This window comes from Podarcis cretensis (assembly GCF_951804945.1).
Source record: "Podarcis cretensis genome assembly, chromosome: 4".
Lineage (NCBI taxonomy): Eukaryota > Metazoa > Chordata > Lepidosauria > Squamata > Lacertidae > Podarcis > Podarcis cretensis.
The window spans coordinates 41,454,233-41,478,737 of NC_137173.1; the positions used below are offsets into that span (position 1 = coordinate 41,454,233).

At 40.6% G+C, this 24,505-nt stretch overlaps 1 protein-coding gene across 1 annotated transcript in view; it reads left to right on the forward strand.

Moving 5' to 3' along the window:
* Nucleotides 1-5,074: 5,074 nt before the first annotated feature.
* Nucleotides 5,075-24,505, forward strand: part of CRYBG3 (crystallin beta-gamma domain containing 3) — a 62,988-nt gene continuing 43,557 nt past the window's right edge. Inside the window, exons 1-3 of the mRNA XM_079974734.1 lie at nucleotides 5,075-5,574; nucleotides 16,780-16,858; nucleotides 20,737-21,176. Of these exons, the coding sequence (XP_079830860.1) occupies nucleotides 5,423-5,574; nucleotides 16,780-16,858; nucleotides 20,737-21,176 (671 nt within the window). The 5' untranslated portion in view covers nucleotides 5,075-5,422. The remainder of the gene's footprint in view (nucleotides 5,575-16,779; nucleotides 16,859-20,736; nucleotides 21,177-24,505) is intronic.

Consider the following 24,505-nt stretch of genomic DNA (forward strand, 5'->3'; position numbering starts at 1 on the left):
TGAACAGAAGATGCAGTAGATAGAGGTATAATGGTAGATGCGGATCTAATGGTAGATCTTTATGCAGTATTTTTCAGTAGATTAACAAGGGTTTCTGGCCCCTTTACAATGAAAAGAACTATAAAGTTGCTTGCTCTCCTTAAATTACACTGCTGAAATGAAGAAAACTTGAGGTAACCAGGAGTGAAATTTGTGTGACTGTACTGAACTTGGTTCAGTTCTGATAATGAAAACATATCTCTAGGCTCAGAGGCCGTTTTTTAATTCTAATAGTATATCTTCTTCACCTGGGTCTTGTTACAGATCTTGATGTTCTTCTAAAACACCAAATTAGATCTGACAAGCTTGAAGTCTGCTCAACCCTGCTGTACGCTAACATTTCACTAGTGCTTAATGCATAGTATGTTGAATTAAACTAACCAAATCACTCTCATTGCTGTGGTCTTCATTGCCCACCTTTAGCCTTGTAACTGCATTGGCACAGCTGCACAGTATTAAGATATAAACACTTTCTACCAATGCAACCCAACTTCTGAAAGCTGGGCAAGTGTAATGTGGCAACTAGTTGCCCTGCATCGCAAGCTTATCTCATGTCATTGGGTCTAAGGATAAGTTTGTGGTGTTAAGTACTCTTTCTTTATGGATAATAATATTAATGCAATTTTAAAAAATAATGTATTTTCCTTACTGCATAGGAAAGTTGTTCATAATAAAAGCTGTTCCTGCCTGCCTTTTCTAGCCAATAAGGCATTTGGTAACAGTTACAACTTAGTATATGCTTCTCAAACTCTCTTCTTATATGTGGAACAGAGTTCTGACCTTTGGGGGATACACAGAAATTGTGGGGAAAGTGGGCAACGCATAGCAGAATGTTACTACAGAAGGCACTGTTCAGAGTCCTTGTAAATATGCATCACAACAAATAAACATGCATAAATACATACATAATTTAATTTGCATGTGACCTTTCCACAGTTCGACCGTACTCAGTGTGGCTTAAAACATGAAAAAAATACATAACTCCAATATAACAAAAGTAGTCATAAACAATAAATAAAACATTTAAAAATACAAAGCCAAACTAAACAATTTCCACCTAAATCACAACAAAATCTAAAACAAAGATACAAAAAAACCCAGCAACAACCACAACAAACAAACCCAAACAGCATTCCAGCCCAAGAGTCTGTTCAGCAATCAGCCTCAGCTTTTGTAGCTTGCAATCAGTCAGGGCTCCACTCTACCAGGCCAGGTGGAAAAGGTCTGCAAGGCAGGGAGCAGTTCTTCCAGGACTCACAGGCAAGATGGTCCATATTTGAACACCAAAGGTAATTAACACAGAAGTATGTTGGCATGGAATTTTAACCTTATACATAAGCTGAGTGAACAATTATGTTTAGACCAAAAAAATAAATTGGAGTTGGCTGTTTATGTTTTGAAATGTGTTGCTGTAAAAAGTTCAGTAATGACCCTTGCTTTCCAAAGGACAAAGAAGTCTGCGTCAACTAAACATGTGGGCCATTTTGAAGCATTGTAAAGCTCAGCCTGCCACAGCCTACCTGTCTTTAATAGGAAGTAAGTTTATCTTCTGAGAGCTACTACAGACTGTGTTTCCATATCACTTTCCTAATTGTAAAAAGCCAAAAAAAAATTAAAAAATAGATCTGTTGTACTAGGGAGACAGAATGTTCTAATTATAAAATCCTAACTTGTGATATGTGCTTTAATTTCTCCCATAAAACAGCCTGGAGGCACCCATGAACTTAATGCTTGTATTGCCTTAATTTTGTTTGTTGAAACATAATTCTAGGTTGTGACAAATCTGTCCTTTAGGTGTATACACATGTACTAACTTTTCCTGTGTAAAATCCAAAACCTTTTATGTCATATCTCAGCAAATGTTTTCTTCTGTGCTTTTGATCCAAAGCATGGTTTTCTGTCCCAGAGTGTGCTGGAGGCCTAATACAAAATCCTATGTTTTGCTGGTGGTGGTAACAGAGCATGGGCTGAAGCTAAAATTGGGTTGCAATAAACTATTATTTATTTCAGAAAATTTATATACCACTTGATTGTAAACCACCTTAAGGGTTTAAAAACAACAACAACAGACTATACACTATCATTATCTGCAGCACAGTCCTAAGTGTTTGTTTAACAGTAAGGCATCCTGATAAAATGAGCCTGCACCCTTTTTTTTGCCACTGACCCAATTGGTGAGGAAGGGGAATTCTGGGGACATCCCTTCTCTCTGTGTAACTAGGGCTCCAGTGCATGCAGCATGTAGCTGGATTTGAAAACACATGAATAGCGAAGGGTGATATCCAATGTTTGTCAAAGCAGACCCTACTAAGGAAATATCCATGGATGCTTGCTTCTGCATACTAGTAACTAATTTGAATGAATAGCAGGAATTACTACTAAATAAATACATATTTGTAACTTTTAATTAGAATAAAAAAGTTTTGCTATTCAACTATAGTTCTCTCTGAGTTTATATTTTATTTAAAATTAGACAAGTTAAAATTTATTTTCTCTGTAGTCTGTATTTTTAAACAAATTTTTCTTAGCTTTGAACAAGCAACTTAATAAAATGTTTCAAAGGGCTCATGTGAGATGATTTTTTTAAATAAAAAAACAACAACCAAGATTATTTAATTTCACCATCTGTTCAGACTGAAACCGCAATCAGCCAGGAGGTCTCCCATGTGTGCAAACCATTCTAGTCTGAATGGCTGCAGAAAATAACAGCATGTCAAGTAAGTTCAGTGTTCCTTGTCATTTGAGAGAATGACTCTAGTGAAAACTGTAGCAAAATGAGCTGAGATACTTTAAAGGATAAGATACATCCTTACACTCTGGATTGAGCTCTGCTTTTACAGACATACTGGCTATCTTGGGCCATATGTTGTTACATCATATTCTCTGCACGTGGCAATTTAAGGCTTCATTACCATCTGCTTGATTTGCATGCATTTCCATGGTCCTTAATGTTGACAGCTGTGTTCAGAGGCCATTGCCACCTGCCACATGATAAATAACCTTGTATGTGGAAAATATGAATGGATAGTCAACAAATTTATATTGCCACATCTGCCTCTGTCATGGTCTTTTGATGACACAATAGGACAGAGGGGACACCACCTAAATTGGCCACTGTTTGCCCAGCCTAAATTCGTATTCCTAATACCTATCCTAATGATCACTCATTCATATACATACATTTTTTTAAAAAAAAACCTCCAGATTTTGGATGTAGAAATAGTCTAGCTGAGCTGGCCCAAATAATCCATTTCTAATTAGTATTGGAATGGTGTCTTTTAGGAGTAAAGGCTTGGTGTGGTTGTGGGTGATGAATAAATAGGATGAGTAAATGCTTGGTGTGGTTGTGGGTGATGAATAAATAGGGTGATGAAGAATAAGTACTTTGGACAAGAAAGGGAGTAAAAAAGGCCATGGTTAGGAGAACAATAATTTAATCCATGCTACATAGGATCATTGTACAATGTTCTGGGTCTAAAAGTTGAGAGAATGAATGTAGTGAGTATTATTTCGGAAGTCTACCAACTACGGTACTCCTTGGACCACAAGGGCTTGAAGTCATCCTTGAATGTTCCTGCATCTTTTGTATTTAAATATACACTTGTCAAATCAAAGGCAGTATAAACTATTTTAGGTTGCAGCATGTACAGTTTCAGGACTACAGCTTTGAGCTCTGAGAGGAATTCCAAATTGTGCGCCTCAGGAGTTTAATAGGAGAAAGGCTAACACCTTCACACACTGATGAAATTTGGATCATGCTCTTTGTTTTCAGTCACTCAGTTGATGTTGTACTCCATGTATTTGGCTTGTTAAAAATATACCCTCTTTAAGTGTGATGAAAATAGTAATCATAGTTAAGTGTTGTCTTTTACCTACTTACTTGAGAGTAAGCTCAATTGAACTCAATGGGACTTACTTCTGAGTAGATATACTGTACAGTGGTACCTTGGGTTACGGACGTTTCAGGTTACAGACTCCGCTAATCCAAAAATAGTACCTCGGGTTAAGAACTTTGCTTCAGGATGAGAACAGAAATCGTGTGGTGGTGGCATGGCAGCAGCAGGAGGCCCCATTAGCTAAAGTGGTACCTCAGGTTAAGAGCAGTTTCAGGTTAAGAACGGACCTCCAGAACGAATTAAGTTCTTAACCCGAGGTACCACTGTGTACAGAATTATACTATTTAAAAAAAATAAAAATCCACAGGTCACTTTAGTCATAATCACTTTATTTGTGAGTATTTACAGACACTATACTCAAAATGGGTGGACAACAAAGCATGGAAACAATAAAAAAAATGCTGAATATTGACATGTACTTTTATACATATGTTGGGCTTTGGAAAGATGGACTCACAATAAAAGCAAAACTGCAATTACTAAACATTAGTGACCATTCCCAAAAGCCTGTGCAAAAAGCCATATTTTGCACAGCCTAAACTACCTCACACTGTTGTTGAGATTAAATCAGAAGGGAGAGAACCATGTAGGTTGAGTTCCTTGAGCATCTTGAGCAAAAAAAGGGGATATAAATGCAATAATATAAATATAAAACCTGCGTAGGATCCAGGTGCATATTTTGGCAGGTGTTTTCAAGAACGGAGCAAGTTCACCAAAAACCTGTGCCAAAATGAAGTATTTTAAAGTGCCACAAGGCTCCTCCTCTTTTCTTGTCCTGCTTGCCTGCAAGGCAAGAGGCTTCAACAAGACTGGCCCTCTGTGAGGAAAAGTTGGGTGGTGTTTTTTTTTGTCTGGGGGTTAACATTTCAGTTTGGCGGCTGCACTGCAGAGCTGTTTGGGAGGTTCGCCCACTTTGCCCCCGAGCGGAATGCAAGTCGCCTCGCCGTTCCCGCTGCCGTCGAGAAACCCACGTGCCTCGTGGTAACCATTGTTTTCTGTGCTGAGGGGAGGCTGTAACTCGACCGACCTGAAGTTCTTGGCAGAAGCGAGAGAGGGCGGCGGCTGCAGCAGCACCGGGAACGTCCTGCCCAACCCCGGGCCGAGAGGAGCCCACGCTTCGGCTGCCTGGGGAGAGAGAGGGCGGGCCGTGGAAGAAGGGGCGTGCTCTGGAAGCGGACATGGCTCCTCCTCGTGGGCCGGGCGGCCGAGGGAGCCGTGCAGCGTTTCCCGCCTCCACAGGGGGCAGAAATCAGTGGCTGGCTGCTGCTCGGCATACTTCCTTTTCCCCGCGTCCTGCCGCTGGAGGACCGGACTAGAAACTTGGGAAAGAGGGCTGCTGCTGCTGCTGCTGCTACTGCTGCGAGCGCGGGAAGGGACCGAGGGGGGACAGCCGCCTCTCGCAGCCGCCAAAGCATAAGGAGGAGGAGGAGGAAGGAGAGGGCAGCAGCAGCAGCAGCCCTCCTCGTTTTCTGCCGGTGCCGGGGAAGATGTCCGGCGGGAGCAGCCGAAGGAGAAGCGGCTCCTCCTGGCACAGCAGCTTCTCCCGACTTTTCTCCAGGAGCCCGTCCAAGGAGCAGGAGGCAGCGGGCACAGCAGCAGCAGCAGCAGCTGCTCCTCCTCAGCAGCCGGGCGCACGCAGGTAGGGAAGGGCGCGAGCAAGGCCGGCAGCTGCGGCTCGTCTCCTCCTCCCTCCCTTTCTTCCTTCTGGGCTCGACTGAAGAAGTTGCTGCCCTTCGCCGTGCGGGTGGTTGCGGCTCGGGCGCCTCAGCCCCTTCTTCGAGGCGCTCCCCTTCGCGTTTCCCTCGTCGCCGGCCTTCCCCGCCGGTCCCAGCTCTTCTCTGTGGCGGCGCCCCATTGCTGGGCGACAGAAGCAGCTGTCTCGCTGCTGGGACTGGCGGGGGGGGGGGGGGGAAGCGCACGCGGCTGGGGGCGAAAGTGGCATTTCCTGGTGGTACAACACGGCCAGGACACTTCTTCGCCGCCTTTCTCCCCACCCCGCAAGAGTGTGTGCCGGGCGGGTTGAATGAGACTGGATTCCCCCCTGGGTCACTCGAGTCCACTGCCTTGTTTCCTTTCGAGCTCTTTCTTTCCCCTCCTACTTTCTCAAAGAAATCAGAGTTGGACCCGATTTCAAGCACTTTCTCATTTTGGAACAAAGCATTTGCCATGAGGCATTCTAGACAGAAGGCGGTGACCTTAACGTTGGCACTCCAGATGTCACTTGCAAAAAGGGAGCTCGTGGGGACTGACAGGGCAAGCGAAGTCTTTCATATCAGTATATATATTTTTTGTGAACTGCCTTTGGGTCGTGAGTTGTGACGGGCAGTATGTAAATATTCTAAAAAAATTAAATCTATTACTCCAGCAGTTAATAATCACTGGCAAACGCATCTGTGAGATTGAGCAATCTGAAGTAATTGATATCCCATATGGATGCCCTTAAAGTTCATTTCCTATAAAAGCAACTTCCCCCTTCCTCTCCTCCCAAGCAATTTTGACTGAAGTACAGTATAGCTGCCATCCTAGACATTCTTTCCTGGGAATAAGCTCCATTTAAAGCAGTGACTTGCATCCTGCTAAACATGCGTGGGACTGTGCTGCAGCAACATAACACAACTTTTAGTAAAGTAACATAATTTTGAATTTCTGTTAGGAATAACTTTTCTCACATACAGGAAATGCAGAGGTTCTCTGTAGAAACTAATTACCATGCAATTATTTGTAATCACATTCCAGAGTCTGAGTTAACCTTGTCCTATTACAAACCTCCTGACCAAGCCCACAAAATACTGTACTGTAAAGTAACTGCTTTACTTTAGCATACAGTAATCCCTCATTTCACATGCATTTGACTTGTGTCGATACGCAGTCAAAGGTGGGCTGGTTGAAATTGTGCAAGCCAAGTCTCAAGGAAGGCAGAGGATTTTAAAGTTCTTTTTGAACCAGGTTGCCCAAGCAGACCAAGCACTGCGAAAGGAGCTTTTAAGCTCTTTGCCTTTCTTGCTGGGAAAGGCCCACTTGGTGCATTGGTGCTGAGAGTGCTCTCTTTCCCTTCACCCACTAGCCACAGGGCAACTGAAGAGGTTTGACTATATGTGATTTACATGCATACCTGGGAACCTGGGAACCAAACCTGCACATAAGATGAACTATATATTAGACCTCTCCACGTTGCTTCATCTGGTGAATAAGCAGCTGTATATCTTTAAATGGGGTTTTAAATGTTTATTCTGGATTTTAGCTAAACCATAATTAGAATCAAGTGTTTTTGTTGGTTAAAATGAAGGAATAATTCCTTCACAGAAATATATTTTTGTTTCTGGCTTTGGCGATTTATTGTACAGGAAGTTGTAAGCCATTTGGCATCTTGTCTTGGTTTTTATTGAGCAATGAGTCCTGTTAAGGTATGACAAATAATAAGATGGAAGATTTCCTAGATTATTAAACAATGTAAACAAAAACATTGTTTGTTTAGGAAACATGCCACAGATTGGCTTGTAGTACTGGTGCTACTATAAGTTGGAAATTTTTCTCTTGTGTGTAAAATAGAAGAAGAATGTGGAGTAAACTTGTTCTGAATTGCACTGGACACATTTCTGCTTAAAATTATTTTTGAAACAAAGTATTTTTTGCAGACATTGGGAACACAGGCTATTGGTTGCAGGTTATTTAGGGCTGCCATACATCTGGAATTCCCTGAACATAGCTGGAATAAATATGGCAGTCAGAAACAGTGCCCAGGTGGAAATGTCAGAAATTTCCTTTAAAAAAAAAAAGCTCAACTACTTTTGTGTCCGGATTTTCACCCTAGTTTATTGCATGTGACTTAGACCCTTATATCCATCAAGTTCACTGTGAATAGGATGCACGTCTATCTCAACTGTGTAAATCTCCCTGGTTTACTGATTACTATCTCCAGAAGCAAATAGTCTTGACACCTTGCTGGGCTCCTTCATGAGGAAGGACATAGTATAGAGTGAATAAATGAATAAGAATAATAGTAATATCACTGCCGTGGTGGAGAGAATTAAAGGTTTTCATTTATTTTCATTGACCAAATGCAGCCTACTATATGAATGTTTAAAGTGACACAGTATGAGTACTGAACTCCTCCCTACCACAGCATGTACATTAGATGAAAGTTTTAAGACAATATGTACAGTGTTAATGAGCCCTTTACAGTCTTGTGAGACTATCATTTGATTCAGATTGTGATAATAGATTTTCTACTGTATAGCAGGTTTGGATGTGGTAAAGAGATGTTATGTACATGAACTATGTGTTTATAGTTGTAGCATATGACTGATGTAGACTGATTATGTGGGCTTTATTTATAAATATTTCTAGGTGGATTGCAACATAAAAATACAAAAGCCATTAAGGCAACAGAAGATAAACACTACCAAGTATTTATGAGACAGTGCTGTCTTAAATTGTACGTTAAAACCATATATGCATTTAATAACTGTCTTATTAGAATAAAGTTTATACTTTTGGATTCTACTTAACTATTGTTGTCTAATAAACATTTTCATTAATGGGTTATTCATTTAGGTTATAGTTACAGTTAAATGCTCACCATAATCTCTTGCTATCCTTGACTCTCCCTCCCCTCCCCTCTATTGTCTATTTTTTATCATGAGCTTTTTGGGAATGGAACCTTCTTCTTTTTCACAGTTTGCTACATGCACTTAAATGGATGTGCTGTACAAAAAATTAACAGTGACCCACATCTATTGGCTGATATCCAACATTAATCTTAAGAGTGCATCTATTTATTCCAGCAGGTCTACTATGACTATAACTGAGTTGGGTCTCACCCTTAGAGTAGAATAATTTAGTTACTGTGCATCAGATGGAATCCCCCCCCCCAAACCAGATACAGTGGTACCTCAGTTGTTGAATGTAATCCATCCCAGAAAACCGTTCGACTTCCGAAAAGTTTGAAAACCGAGGTGCAATGGGCAGTTGGCAAATTCCATTGCATTTACTTCAGGATTTTCAGTGTTCAAAAACCGAAACATTCGGCTTCCGAAGCATTCGACAACTGAGGTATGACTGTATGGGCAAATCCCCCCCATGCTGCTAAACTACAATTCCCATCATTCTTGGTCCCTGGCCTTGCTTGCTGGGGCTGATGGGAGTTGTAGTTCAATCACATCTGGAGGGCTAAAAGTTTCCCACCCCCAATTTTAAAACACATTTCTTTAGCTCATGGTTGTAAGTAAAAGAACATAAATGTTGGCTTGTGTTTGGCTGAACTTTAACTATATGGTTTAGAAAACTGACAACAGTGAATAGTGAAATGAAGTAGCAGTCCCATGGAGCTAGCACACTAAAGATCTTAGTGGTTGCTCCTGCTTTGCTGTGGAAAGATCTTGCAGCATATCAGCTGATGATCTTCACTGGAGAGTGTTCCTGTTTGCTGGCTTCATTGGAGACAGCTGGCTGAAGGACCTAGCAGTTGTGAGGCTGCTCAGCCTTCAGAGATCTCTCTGTCCAGCAGTTTTGTGACAAAGCCTCTATGCCTACTCTTTGCTGGAGAAGGCAAGCGGAATACTGTAGCAGAGAGGGCTTATTACTCAGGAGAAGAGGGAGGAGTTCTTCTGACAACCTCCACCAAACATATACAACCCTTTTCTAGCTGTCACAAGGCAAGCATGTGTATATTAGCCAACATTTTGGATGATACTCCTGGTAGCCTAATACTAGTACTATTAGACAATTCAGGGACTTGGTTTGGAGCAAATATGAGTTTGATTTAATATTCTGGGCAAGGTTAGGATGGTTCCTCTGGTAGAGATCTTCCAGTGCCTAACCCCCTCCTAAGATTGCTCTCATTTGTCCATTCAGTGCTGATGAACCAGGTTTGCAAAAGGTCACTTTCTGTAAATCACTCTGCACTTTTTAGGACAGACAATTTTGAATAAATATGATGCTTGATTTATACACTTGAATTCTGGAGTTGAGTCTTGTACAGGATAAAGAAGTACAACTGCAGAACTTTCTGTGACCACTGGGAAATGAGTTCTAGCATCTTGTAGTACTGAAATAATTTAAATAATTCTTATTTATTTTGCAATGCCTGCTAGGATTTTCTTTTGCTGTTACTGTATTTTATAGCCGAAATGAAATTGGTTTTTGACATTTAAAATTGCTACTGCTTAGATTTCACCATAGACATCATTTTCAACATCATAAATATAACGGGCACTTTAAACATTTACATAATCCTGTTTTAAACTGCGGGATCTATGAGCATATGCAAACATGGGCCAGTATCATGCGGTCAATATTTTGTATGACGTATTAAGGTCAATATTTTGTTTTCAAATACAAGATATTGCTGCTCCTTTCTTTGTGATGTAATTGGTTTAAATTTAATCAAAATTCAATATTCTCAAATGTGTTACTGCAAAGTAGCAGAAACATTACTTTTAATTTGAAAATCATGTTGGAATCTTCCTATGACCTATTTGTCTAATGTATAGTCTGTATTAATATTAGTTGCTATGCTTGACAGATGACAGTAGGAAAATCTCAGTGTAATCTGCCATAATCCTGATGCTCAATATTGACCTTGAGCTCTGTACAAAAATAAAACATTCTGATGTTCATATGCACTGCAGATTAAAAATTTTGCTTTGTGTAATATTGGTCAACAATATGTATTTTTAATGTAACAGTTAAAATTTGGAGCTGTTTAAGTTTTTAGTCCAAATTGGTCAAGAAGAATATGCATTTTATTTTTGCACTCCAAATTGGAGCCCTAAATCAGAAATAGATCCATACTGTTTAGTTCCCAGGTTGTGAGCATTATGTGAAGCAGAAACAGTTTCCTAGTTGCAGGCCCCTAGGAAGGGGTGGTTCTTCCTCACCCTGTAGCCACCTTCCAGGCTGTTCTGGAAGGTCCTCCTGAAATTTTAAGATCTTTGAGGGGCTGCAGAGGAATCTGAGAAAACAGCATCCCTCAACTTCCATTTGCAGATTAAAGGCCCAGAAGCGAATAGGCCTGAAAAACAGCACCAAGCAGCTGATTGCTATAGTGAAACTCAGCAGCTTAGTTGCACAAATAGCTGGTTGCCTTAGCTGTTATCCTCAATATTAATAATTCTTTATCCTTTCAATATTTCTAGAACTGCTTTTTGGATTATTTGAACTTTTAAAATAATTCTAAAGTCAGAGAACTTCAAAATGCTCTCAGGAGGAATCTAAGGAAGAACATGTGTGAATGTAGCTGAATTAGAGCTACTTTCTGTAGTAGCTGGTGTGGCAAATGCATCCATAATTCCATGTATCCCTGAACTTCTCCCTGTAGCCTTACTATCCTCTGTCAGCCCCACCACCATTGCGCTACTTAAATTAATGAGGGGTACTGACACTAGTATTCAACTCAGTCCTAGCAGGGTTTAAAATCTATTGCTATCGAGCATCATTCTTGGAATGACAACACCCTGCATAGTCTTTGAAAGTCCAACCCAGAACCCCTGTCTTCCAGTTTTACCCCTCCCATACTTACCCAACATACTTACCCAACTGCATTGTCAAAGCCAAGACATCTCTGTTCTCCTGCCAGCGCTCAGTTTCCTTCTAAGTTCCAAGCATTGCTGCCTAATACGGCAAACAAATGTTTGTATACATAATGTGGGTGGGGTGGTTCAATAAAGGAAGAGAAGGGATGGGCTTTTTCTTTACACATTCAGAGGATTGTTGTGCAGAATAAAGGTAAGGAAATGCACTTGGACAGTCTTTGAAGATTTGTGTTCTCTTGTATATGGTTTGCACAGGCAATTCGATTTGATTTGCAGGTTATGTGATTGAACTGGGCTGCTTCAGCAGCTTGGAAATAAAGTCTATTATAACATCTTGTATGTTCTAATTTAATCTCACCTTCTTCTAAATCTAAGGCTCTGCATTAAGACTTTAATCCTTTTCAAAGTTGGTTCATATTTCTTACAAATTCAGAATACAGTATTTCAGAATAACTAATTTGGCTCCTGCCATTTTAATGAAAATTATAAGCAAGGTATATAAACAGGAGATTGCCTGTAAATTTTTCCGCATCAGTCTTGATGTGGGTTCCAAAGAAGTTGGCTTTGAGGGGGGGGGGGGTGCAGTGGGTGTTCCATTCCATTTTGTAAGAAGTTGAATTTTCATTTTTGCAATAGTATTAAGAGGACACTATCTTTTCGTTCTGTTATTGGGTGAATGCTTAAGGGAGTGCAGTCGTGTGGCTACTTGCAAAGGAGAATTGGAGGATGGGAAGTGGTGCTCAGTCTTTCCTCTGCCTCCCTATTCTTCCCTGCAGTCCTCCCCTCTCCCCCAGGTCTTCAAGTCCCAATATGAATTTATTTCCAATCTCAGAATTGGCTGGAGGAAACTGAAGAAAAACTACTGGAGGAAGAGAGAATTGACAGAATTGTAGGACAGTTTAAGCACTCGTTTCCCACCTGCCATTTCTTATCTGCAGATGCCATCTCACCTGTGCATTAGTAGTAAATGTAGTAACATGTTTTTCCTCAAAAAAACTTATCTGAGCTATATAGATTAGTTGGCATAAACAGGAGTTTTACTTGCAGTGCAAATAGCAGGTGTGGGAGGCCAGATCAGATCTAGAGGGCAAATGGTTAAAAAAAAACCTCTACCATTAATCTGGATCAACCCCCCCCCCCCCCCATGTCTGTTTACTTTTTGGGAAGTATTCATGCAGTTGCTAATTGCAAGAATGGTGTCTTGTCTAAATTACCTATGAGACAACTTTTAATTTAATTTGATTTGATTTTAAAGCAAATAATGTTTGAATAGTATACAAGTGACTTTACAGAAAAGATGTTGTTATTGATGGTGCCCAATAAGAAACTGAGGGTGTGTACATTTATTTGTTTAGCTGTTTCTGTTAACTTGTAGTGTTGCTAACTTTGTTGTTCCTGCCATTGTGTGTTTGTTTTGTACAGTTTCTTATAAATGGATGGAATTTAAGAAACCAGATTGCTTCTACAGTGTATTACATTAGCTGGCCTCTGGTTTTAACATTATAGAGTACAGCTTTGTTAACCTCTAAGAAAGGCCATAATTCTTAATATCCTTTCTCATTTCAAAATACAGGAACACATTCCAGTATTTGCAGAAACAGTGGATTGTAATTTTTTTCTGTATTGCAAGTGGGTCCCAAAGGGTCTGTTCAGCAATAATTTTCCTGTTCTTCTAAATACAATATATTATTGGCATCAGCAGTTGTAGGCTTATTGTTTACCGCTCTGGAAGGCAGCATCACTTAATGGGGAAAAGTACAGTTTGGGAATAACCAACCTAATCACCTTTTTTCCTACACAGAGAATTTTTGGATTTAAAACAGGTGGTTTACTTTTTGTATAAGTCATCAACTAACAAGAGGCCTTGTACAAATAATGGCAAAAATCCAGCATACAGTATTGTATGTACTTAAATCATAATTTATTTCATTGTGTTTTAAGTACACTTGACAGCTCTTGATTAACAGCCAGTGTAGATAACCTGACCACCCAGTTCTCAAAAAAGGTTCTTGAAAAGGAGAAACTGTGTTGGCAGAAGTATTAGTTAATGAGCTATAAACCAGAGAAAAAAGCAGAAATTGTCATGTAGCCCAGGGTGAACTAGAGATACAATGCTGATTTTCCATTAATCCATCATGGGTATTAACTCCTTCCCCCTACATGATGCTTTATATAAATCTTCGTATTTCCTTCTCATCTAAATATTCATTTAAGGTATTTCTGAAAAGTATTGTTTTTTAGATTCTAAAACCACCCCACATTGCTATTTCTTTTTAAGTATAACTTTTTAGAATAAATAAAAAACAACTAACTTCAGTTTTGCTATACAAGTTATACATTCACAGAAGAAAACATTTTTTACTTACCATAATGCTGCAGTCCTATGCATGGAGGTAAGCCCCAATAAATAAAGTGGACTTGCTTCCAATTTAACTTGCATCAGATTGGGCTGCAGTTGTATCTTTTTGATAATATCAGTAGCAGAATTATGTGGAAAGTTTTTATTAACTGAATTGCACTACACACACCAATTTTACTGTCGGCTTCTAATTCTTTTGTTGGTGCATCCCTGTAACTGGTTCAAGCTCAGTCCTGTCCTAATTATTTATACTTGGGAAAAGCTAGCAGAGATAATGTCGTTACACTGAGGGAAGAAAACCTATTCCATGTCTTTATAAGCAGACTAATTAGTCTTTATATATTATCTTTACATTTTATACATCTCAAAATAATTGTCTTATGGCATGCAAACTATCACCATTGATCTCCACTTTTCTCTGTGAAGTTAATTTGTGAAATCCATGTGTAATTTTTCATGTGACGATTATATATGTGGCTTTCATATATGTACAGCAGGTCTAGGTAAAGGTAAAGGGACCCCTGACCATTAGGTCTAGTCGTGGCCAACTCTGGGGTTGCGGTGCTCATCTCACTTTATTGGCCGAGGGAGCCGGCGAACAGCTTCCGGGTCATGTGGCCAGCATGACTAAGCCGCTTCTGGCGAACCAGAGCAGCGCACGGAAACGCCGTTTACCTTCCCGCCAGAGTAGTACCTATTTATCTACTTGTACTTTGACGTGCTTTCGAACTGCTAGGTTGGCAGAAGCAGGGACCGAGCAATGGGAGCTCACCCCGTCGCGGGGATTCGAACCCCTGACCTTCTGATCGGCAAGCCCTAGGCTCTGTGGTTTAACCCACAGCACCACCCGCGTCCCATACAGCAGGTCTGCATGCACTGAAAAGCAATGACAAATAACAGCTTTCCATGAGCACATACATGTAAGAAAAACCTGCATATAAAACATCTTCTCCGAGTGTGTAACTTCAACCTGTTTGAGTCCTATGGTGCTTAGGTGAACTAAAACTAGCAAATATAGTAGTTAGAATGGGAAAGTATTTTTTCGTTGCAGCCATACATATTCGAAATAAGGCAGCACTTACAAAGAGCTAAATGCGTAATTAATTTAATGCACGAACAATGCAAAAATCCCTCTTTGAGTCAAGAGAATTCTTGCTTGAAAGCTTTGTGCTGACAGGCAGAGTCCCCCAATCCCAGGCGACCTCCTAGCAGAATAATGACTTGACAATGTGCTATGGGATTAAAATTGGCCACAACTTTATTAAGTTTCAGATTTAGAGAGACCTTGGCTCAGGCATTGGGTGCTTATCCTTCCCAGTCCCCAGCCGGGGATCTGGGAGACATCAGGGTTATCCAGAATGTGTGGGCATTGGGCTGGCTCTGGAGCCAACTGACGCTTTGCAGGTAAGATTCACCTTCTGTTGTGTGGGCAGGGCAGTCCCTCCCCCTACCTGGCCTATCCCCTGGCAACGCCTCCCCAGGCGGGATTGGGCGATTGGCTGAGGTAGGCGGAGACCTCCAGGTATCCAGCCTGGGGAGGGTGAAGCCAGCCCATACTACGAGGAGCCGCACTGGGACCCAGGGGGCTGCACATGACCACACAAAAGGCGCCCCCCATTTGATGTGGGGAGCGGTCATTGTAGTCAGCTGGTTCAAACCTTTCTTTAACCCAGGAAGATACTGAAGACATTCAGGATTGCTTCTGTGCAAACACCTTTACTCACTAAGTGACAGGACAACCACAGCAAACGGCAAACTTTTAATTTGCTTAACCCTGCAATCACGATAGGCATATAACAAACAATACCAGAAATACAAGAACTGATTCCTCATCCCAATGGCAATTAACCATGCATGTACATAATATAAAATTACCTTCTATAAGATGATAAAAGCACAGAAATATTATTCAGCTTCCTGGCAGAACAAGTTTCAGATTCCTCATAATACCTCTCCACTGAGTGACTCTACCCTTCTGTCTGAACCAACCCATTCATGGTGCTTACATTTTGAATAGACAAAATAAATATGAGGTTGAAGACCGGAACTGACAAAACAGTTCTGAGGCTATATTAAGGAACGGTTAAGAAATCAGAAGTGCTGCTATTTCAAGGAAGCCTTTACTAAAGAATAGGGAAGGTGTAGAAATTCAATTCAGTTTGCATTTAAAGGCAAAGCTACCCAGTTCACACTTTCCAAAACAGTATGTGAACCTCAACACACTCATAAATTTGAAAGCCATGTTTTTCTGAATTTTGTGATGCTGATGCTGCTCTCGAGCCAAATAATGCATATGTATACTTGAGTAAAGGGTACATAAAATTCACAATTAGTGAAAATAATGTACAAAAATGGTTGATAATAGGGATATTTGATTTAGAAAATACTGTATATTAGGGGAAATTACATACAATAATGTGTATACTGGGAGAAATTCACACTAAAATGCTGGTTACTTTTCATGAGGACTTGGGGGGGGGGGGATTGCAGACTGATGTGGATAACTGAACTTAAGATTGGAAAAATGAGAAATGGAGAGAAACCAAACCTGTCAGCTTCACCCATCCCTTCTGAAGAAACAGATTTAAGGAAGAATTTGAAAAGTGTAAATAGGGAAGCTATCCAGACAGAGCGAAACAGGAAAATAAAGTTAGGGATAGTGCACCCAGTTTCACCACTTGGGGCAAAACGATAATTTTTGTTCTGGCACTGCGGTCACGCACCCCACCAGCACCATTGCCCACCATCTCTTGTCACTGGCAGGATGGAGGGGGGTGCCCGCAGGAGTACCCCCTCAGGGGCTTCTGCCACTTGCAGAGCTGCTCCACCCCGCCTCATGGGTGGGCCAGTCTGCAAAAAAGCAAAAGGAGCTCATCTCTACTTCTACTGTTGGAACAGTTTCACATGAGCAAAAACTTTTTAAAATAGCTTAACTTCTCTCTCTCTTTTTCAGCTTTGAAATTGATCAAAATGAATGTACCAGTGTGGCATTTCAGAGAAAGCAGAGCACCCCTCTCCCAGAGCTGCTAAAGGTCAGATTTTTATTTGCTAATTTTAAAGGAGCCTTGATTGATTGATTGATTGATTGATTGATTGATTGATTGATTGATTGATTTGGTCTCTAAAGCCATAGCGGGTGCTTTGATTCTCCAATGGTTTGATTTTTCCGCTCTTCCATTGTCTCTCGAGACAGATGGATGCCAGCAACAATTAAATAAGTATGGAGAAGGCAGAGGAAACTGAACATATGTATTTGTAAACATAAGTTATGATGAGTCATGGTTAATGACTTAACAGGGTCGAGAAACATGCTAGTGCAGAGATTGCCAAACTTCTTGGACCAATGGGCATATTTCGAATTTTGAGAAAGTGCTGTGATTGGCACTCAACAAATTGCTGCCACAGGGGCATGCCATCATACAAATTTATTGCTGCTTCACTCTGCTCTCTTATAGCCTCACGTTTGCCATGGGAAGTCACCTATGTCCTTCTAGTCCTGACTGTGAAGATCACACAATACTGTCTTCATATCCACCCCAATACTGTGGCTGTCTAATAATAACAGGGATCATTCTGAAGTACCAGGAAAAAATAAAGGTGACCACAGCACACTGATGCACACTGTCACACAGACACGCACTCATAGAACACATACTGGCCACAGGCATTCCTCTTCCTCCTCCTCCTCCTCCCTTCTCTCTCTCTCTCTCTCTCTCTCTCACACACACACACACACACACACACACTCATAAGCTTCACATATACACAGCCACACATTTATCTCTTCCCCTCTCACACCACATGTTCTTGAAGCCATGGTTTGATCTTGGCTTGTTGATTGTGATTTGTTGGGGGGTGGAACACATTGGGATCGCTGTTAAGACATAACAAGCCAAAAAAATCTATAATTGTTGCTCCTGCCAGCGAGAAACAATGCAGGAATGATTGGCTGGCATACTTTAGCACACTGAGCGATCCCAATAAGCCATTAAGCGTGACTTATTGTTATGTGCAAATGGGGTCAGAGAGCGCCGTTTAAAAATAAGCCTGTTTATACCAGAAACAGTTGCAACATTGTGGAACAGCAAAAAGCTAACATTTAAAAACCTAGTATTTAGGAAAGAGGCCAGGTGGAAGCTGACTGACTGAGTAGAGGGACATGAGTAGAAAATCCAGAAATGGATTAAAATGCCTCTCTATGTCCAAGGCCACGACTTACTTAGTTGCAGATATGAGGGACAGTGAGATTAATAAATGGTAATTGCTTGACCCTTTAACTCACTCTGATAATTAAATGTTAATTAAATGTTAATATTGTCACAAGTTTTGCCAATATTCAAACTTGCATTGTTTTTCAGGCATAAATGTTCATTAATCAAATGGATGAAGTTTAAATTGCTTACCCTTAAATCACAGGATTTAACTAAATTGTGTTCAAAGCACATAAGGAATTAGGAATGGATGTGCCAGCAGCCGTGCTGGTGCAGCTTTTCAATATTAGAATCAGAGGAACAATCAATTTAGAGTAGAGGAGTTGTGGGTGTGCTGATGTGCACAGCTGTGGTGCTACAAAATAGCATGCTAACCCAAACAGCATCCTACATGGAGCAGGTCCATCCAGCTATTCTGCTTTATCAGTTTAAATAACTATATATGACACATTATTTGTTCCTACAGTTGTTTATGCTCTTTATGTTCCCAAGTATTGTTTGTGCTGATCTATATGGTTCATTGGAGGCTTAAGGGCCTTTAAGAATACAGTGGTACCTCGGGTTACATACGCTTCAGGTTACTTACGCTTCAGGTTACAGACTCCGCTAACCCAGAAATAGTGCTTCAGGTTAAGAACTTTGCTTCAGGATAAGAACAGAAATTGTGCTCTGGCAGCGCGGTGGCAGCAGGAGGCCCCATTAGCTAAAGTGGTGCTTCAGGTTAAGAACAGTTTCAGGTTAAGAATGGACCTCCGGAACGAATTAAGTACTTAACCGGAGGTACCACTGTATATGTCATCCACAGTTCACAATATGCCATGTATGCATCCATTTCTCATGTTGCTGTTTTATGTGATGCTATTATAAGGCAGGTGACAGCAGTGCTTGTTCCTGGGTGAACGCCACTGGTACAGATAACTGGTATAACTGGTTCCCCTAACCCTAAAGTTCCAACTTTCCCTTGTGATGCTATTGCAAAAAAAAAAAAACATAACTGGCTGAGGCTTTGTGCAGAGTTGATGGTGCTTGATTCTGAAAACTTCTTTTGGTAAGAGGCTATAAATATTTAGAAAATAATAACAACTCTTAGAAGTTTTGTAGCAGCTTGGGCGTGATACAAGATAATCACCAGGGGAAGGAAAACCATTATTCTCTCTTAATGTAAGTGGGGGCAGAAAAAATATATTAGCCAACTAGGAAAATAGTGCATAATTGCAGATATTCTAAAAACCTGAGGCAGATATTACTGAAGACCATATTTATGAATCTTCGTTTTGCCATGCTACGCAGGAGTTACTGAAAACATAACAAAGCAATTACGATGCCCATATTTTTGTTTAAAAAAACTAGAGTCTTTGAAAATATTTTCAAACTGGTTACTTTTACAGAGATTAAAGGTAATTGTTTACCTCTGATTTGAGGTTGAATATATTCCCTCTTAGGGGACGCAGGTGGCGCTGTGGGTTAAAGCCTCAGCGCCTAGGGCTTGCCGATCGAAAGGTCGGCGGTTCGAATCCCTGCGGCGGGGTGCGCTCCCGCTGCTCGGTCCCAGCGCCTGCCAACCTAGCAGTTCGAAAGCACCTCCGGGTGCAAGTAGATAAATAGGGACCGCTTACCAGCGGGAAGGTAAACGGCGTTTCTGTGTGCGGCTCTGGCTCGCCAGATGCAGCTTTGTCACGCTGGCCACGTGACCCGGAAGTGTCTCCGGACAGCGCTGGCCCCTGGCCTCTTAAGTGAGATGGGCGCACAACCCCAGAGTCTGTCAAGACTGGCCCGTACGGGCAGGGGTACCTTTACCTTTTACCTTTTATATTCCCTCTTATATAACACCTTAGCTCAGGTATAAACATTTTATTTGCTGAAACCAAAGTCTTGTCTTGTCTTGGTTATCTTACAACTTGACACCCCCCACTTAGCTATTTTTAAATAGCATCCAGTATGCTTGTTTCAGCTCTTATTTCTTCAAATAGAAACAGGTCTAAGATACAGCCATCATTTCTTTGTGAAAGAAAGCTGCTGAACAACATAAACCCATACACTTGTGCAAATATACTGCTACTTACATGTTCATTCCAGAATGTACTGACCTCCTAAAGTGTTTCTTTTGCTAGAGTTCTGAAATGTGTGGTTTGGATGATTTTAAACGTAAGCATGATACATGTCCACTACAGAGTAAACCGGATAAAGGATTATAATAAATAGGGTGTAGAAAGAAAATAGCTGCTAGTACTGTTCTGTAGCCAGTGTTGCACAATAGCTTGTACAGGAGTGTATGCGGGGTGTAATATCCGTTGATACTAAAAAGCTGTCTGATTTCCCACCACTCGAGGTATCTTTTCCCTTAAGCCTGCTGTAAGGAAGTTAAGTTTCCACCACTGATGGAAGCAGAAAGGAGTCTTGTCAGTATGAGTCATGTTACAGTGCATTAGCCAAATTGCTAGCATTAAAACAGTGTGTACTATACATGAATGCACTTCAGTGCACTTATAATACAGTCTGTGAGTTTAAATGGGCAGAGATTTGGACTTAGATATGAGAGTCCAAGGTTCAAATTCTTGTTCAGTCATAAAGCTCCCTGAGTCACCATCTCTCGGACTAATCTTCTTTGTTGTCAACCTCTCATAGGGTTCCTGCAAGGATAAACAATATAATTTAGTTTCTCTCCCATTGTTATTAATAAAATACCTCTTTCCTTACAGATTTCAGTCTGTGACAGTAAGAACCTCTCAACTGAAGAGCTGAGCAGATCCACCACTCAGGAGGAATTAAAGAAAGCTAATAGCCTTCCTAGTTTAGTTCATGAAGGCAAAAACACCAGTAATGATAGACAGCCCAAAGAAGGATTTTTCCAGTATCTTGGGAGTTTGTTTGGTATTGCTCCAAAATCATCCTACAAAGAATCTGAGCATTCCAACCTTGGAGATGGATGCCACAGAACTGGCAAAGACTTTGCAAGTCCAGCTAGTCACCAGGAAGGTGGACATGCAGACCACCCAAAACCAGAAATATTTGTCATTTCAACGCCTGGAGGTGACCAGACAGCAGCAAACAAAGAGGAACAGGCTAACTTTGTTAAAAGCACCAGTTCTGGCTCACAGGATTTACAGAAAGCACAGGAGCAATCTGCTGAAGTATCCAAGTAAGTTTTTTCATTTGTCTCCGCACAACCTCAAGAGAAAGGCATGCTCAATATTACAAAATATTTTAAGATATCCTTGGGACATCCTTTTTTCATTTCTGAAAGATGCTTACAAGTGGCCACAATATTAGAATGCTATGGTAATAATTAGTTTTAATGGGTTAGTAACCATAACTGGAATTTAAGGCACACCCTAGCTTCTCTTTTAAATTTTCTAATGAAAGTCACAAAATGATGTGATCCTGATTTGCATGATTAAATCCTGGCCTCATAAGCCACAAGGCAGAATTAAGAAATCAACTTCAAACCAAAGTTGACTTCTAAATCTTGCCTTGTTTGGAAACCATTGACTATAGTTACAGAGATAGTGTGGTGGCAATCAATTTATCAAACTCCCCAAGGACTATCAAACATCTTTTGGCCAGACATTTGGAGAGGATTGGCCAGACATGGCCAGCAGTAAATGAGTTGGTTGTAAGTTTACTATTACTATTACATTGTATTCTGATATTGTATGCTTTTAAAATAAAAACACAAATAATGGGTAGTTATAGTCTCCTGTGGATGTTCACCTGATGAGAGGAAGGAAGCAGCAGCAGCAAAGGGATTGTGCGTTAGTGCACAAAGGTAATGCATATCAAGCCGATATTTGATTGTGTGAATGTGTCCAAGGAGTTGCTGGACTCCTAAGCATTCTTTTTTTTAAAAAAAAATAAATTTTTATTAAGATTTTAAAGGTTACAGAAAAAAAAGAATAAAAAGAGAACAATCGAAGAAAAAACAAGAAAAAACAGTACATATACAAAAAAGACATCATCAAAAAACCGAAAAAAGAGAAAATAAAGAAATAAAGAAATAAAAAATAAGTCAAACCTTTAACTCAGTTACTTACATTCACTTATTTCCTTGACTTCCTCATGCCTCCCATTTTTGTATTCTAATTCAATTAGATATTCCAGCAAATCCTTCCAACTTTGTTTTAATCCCAATAATTTATCTTAGCATACTATAATTCCCCTCTTTATATTCTAATTCATATAAATATTTCAGCAAATCCTTCGTCTTATTTTTATCCTTATATCTTATCTCATTATACTATAATTTTCCATTCTTTCTTTCACCAAATAACCATCCACTTTTACTTTATCCAATCTTAACTCTCATCAAAACTTATATATCTGTACTTATTCTTAAGACGCTTCCCCTAGGGTCAAAAAAGATTCCATTCCACGATTTTCCCATCTCTCATTAAAAAAAACAAGAAACAAATTATATTATATACACTTTAAATTCCCAATTTTCTTCCACCAGATCCCCTCCCCGGTTTCGGCCCCTAGCAAAAGTCCATCAATCTCAGAAAACCATCAACCCGGAGATCTTAAATCCGAGGCTCTTAAATCTCTTTCATGTCCCCTCTGCCGGTTGTTTTGATAGTCTTTGGTGTTGAGAACCAGATCTCAGGGAAGCTCCAACCCAACGGTAATCATATTCCTTCCTACCAAACTTCCATAGTTAAAAATAGGGCCTATAGGATATTCCAAATCTTGTTTCACACTCCTTTCAAATCCAAAGGCCCCCGAAACTCCAACCTCCACCTGGCTCAGATTTGTAATCCAAAGGTCATTTGATCTCCACATAGGGTGATCTCTCCATCTTTCATTTTCCAGACCAAGCCAGGCTTCCATCTCTAAAAATTTGCTTCTCCTTGTTGCCATCATGTAAGGCCTCAAATTGTAGTCCACCATTTGCCTCTGTAGGGTTGCGGCTCCCCCTTTCATCACTTTAATTACCACATGATTCTCCTTCTCAAATTTTTCAATTTGTTCAGTTGGAAGAGGTTCCTGTGCCGAGTTCTTATCGACTTCTTTACTAATACCCACTTTTGTTCCCAAAATTACAACATTAGTAGCCATAACATTTATCTGGTCTTGCAGCTTTCCCAAGAGATAAAATGTCCTGTTCAGTTCACACTTGATTTCCTTCCCGACCGCCATCCTTAAACAGTCCAAGGTCAAAAACTGATTTCTCAAGGCTTTTATCTTTAAGAACAATTTCCCAGCTGCTCCTTACGAATATCCCAAAGCTCCCTCTAGAGGGATTCAAGTTCCTTTTCACTCCTTCCAGCACAGACCCAAAGGTCCCATACGTTAAATTGTAACAGTTTCTTCCTTCTTGTTAAACGTAAGCTTGTAACAAAAATGGACAGTAGAAACAAAGTCCTTCTTTTGTATCTTGACAGCTAACTTGACAGCTGTCAAATTTATCTATTCACCGTCAGCGGGCTCTCACAGACCACTCCCGGGTTTAGGGAAGTGGCGCTTCAATTCCCGAATTTTAACCTTCTCCTGCAGGCTCCCCTGCTTCCAAAAAAAATATTGATGGTAATTTCAGTCAGTGGAATTTAAATCCTTTACATAAAACTCTCCACGACCTTAGTTAACAGGTTCTTTGCTTCAGTTTATTTACAGAAAGGGGAGGTGGACTTCCTGTTTAGACCTTCCCCGATCAGTGCCAATTTAAAAATACTTTAAAAATCCAATTTCCGTTCTACTCACGGGTTGTTGTTTGAAATCCAATTGTCCACAAGAAAAAGTCAGTGCTCTCCGGCAACGGCTACGCGGCTTCACTCCGTAAAAATAGCGGTCGATTCAAAACACCGTGCCGCTGACCCCACGTCACTTCGGAACCCCCGAAAAGGGGTTTCCCTGTGGGTAGGGGGGCGCTCCTGGTGTCAGCCGAATCCCACGTTCCCAGGCTTCATCCGCCTGGGATTTCTAAAGGGTCTCCGCCTTCGCCGCGGCAGCACGAGCCAAATTCCACGGAGCGGGTTCCTCTCAGTCAGAGGAACGCCGCCATTGCCGATGGTGCTAACCCGGAAGTCCCCTGGACTCCTAAGCATTCTTACCAGGGAGATAGCCTTACTGAATTCAACTGGACTTGCAGTACAATAATTAACTTGCTTACTTAAAGCTAGGTTTTTCTTTTAGATCATGCAGATTATTCTACATAGGAAATATTGTTTAAAAAGTTTGCCTTTGTTCTATTTTTTAGAGCAGTAATATTGTAGCAACATCTGTGACAAAGAAAAACCTAACTAAAGATCATATAAACATAGTAGTATATAATGTGAAATATAAATATCTTCTAAAAACTAAAGTTTAGCTCAAGAAATTCTCAGGCAGATCAACCCAAAAGCCTGGGGAAGGAAGGTAAAGCAAGCCAATTGTATGCAAGTGCCATATTCAGAACCCTGCAGAGGAATAGTGGGTGGAGAAACATTTAACCTTTATTCCTCCCTGGAGTTTCAGGGTTTTTTTTAATGAACCAGC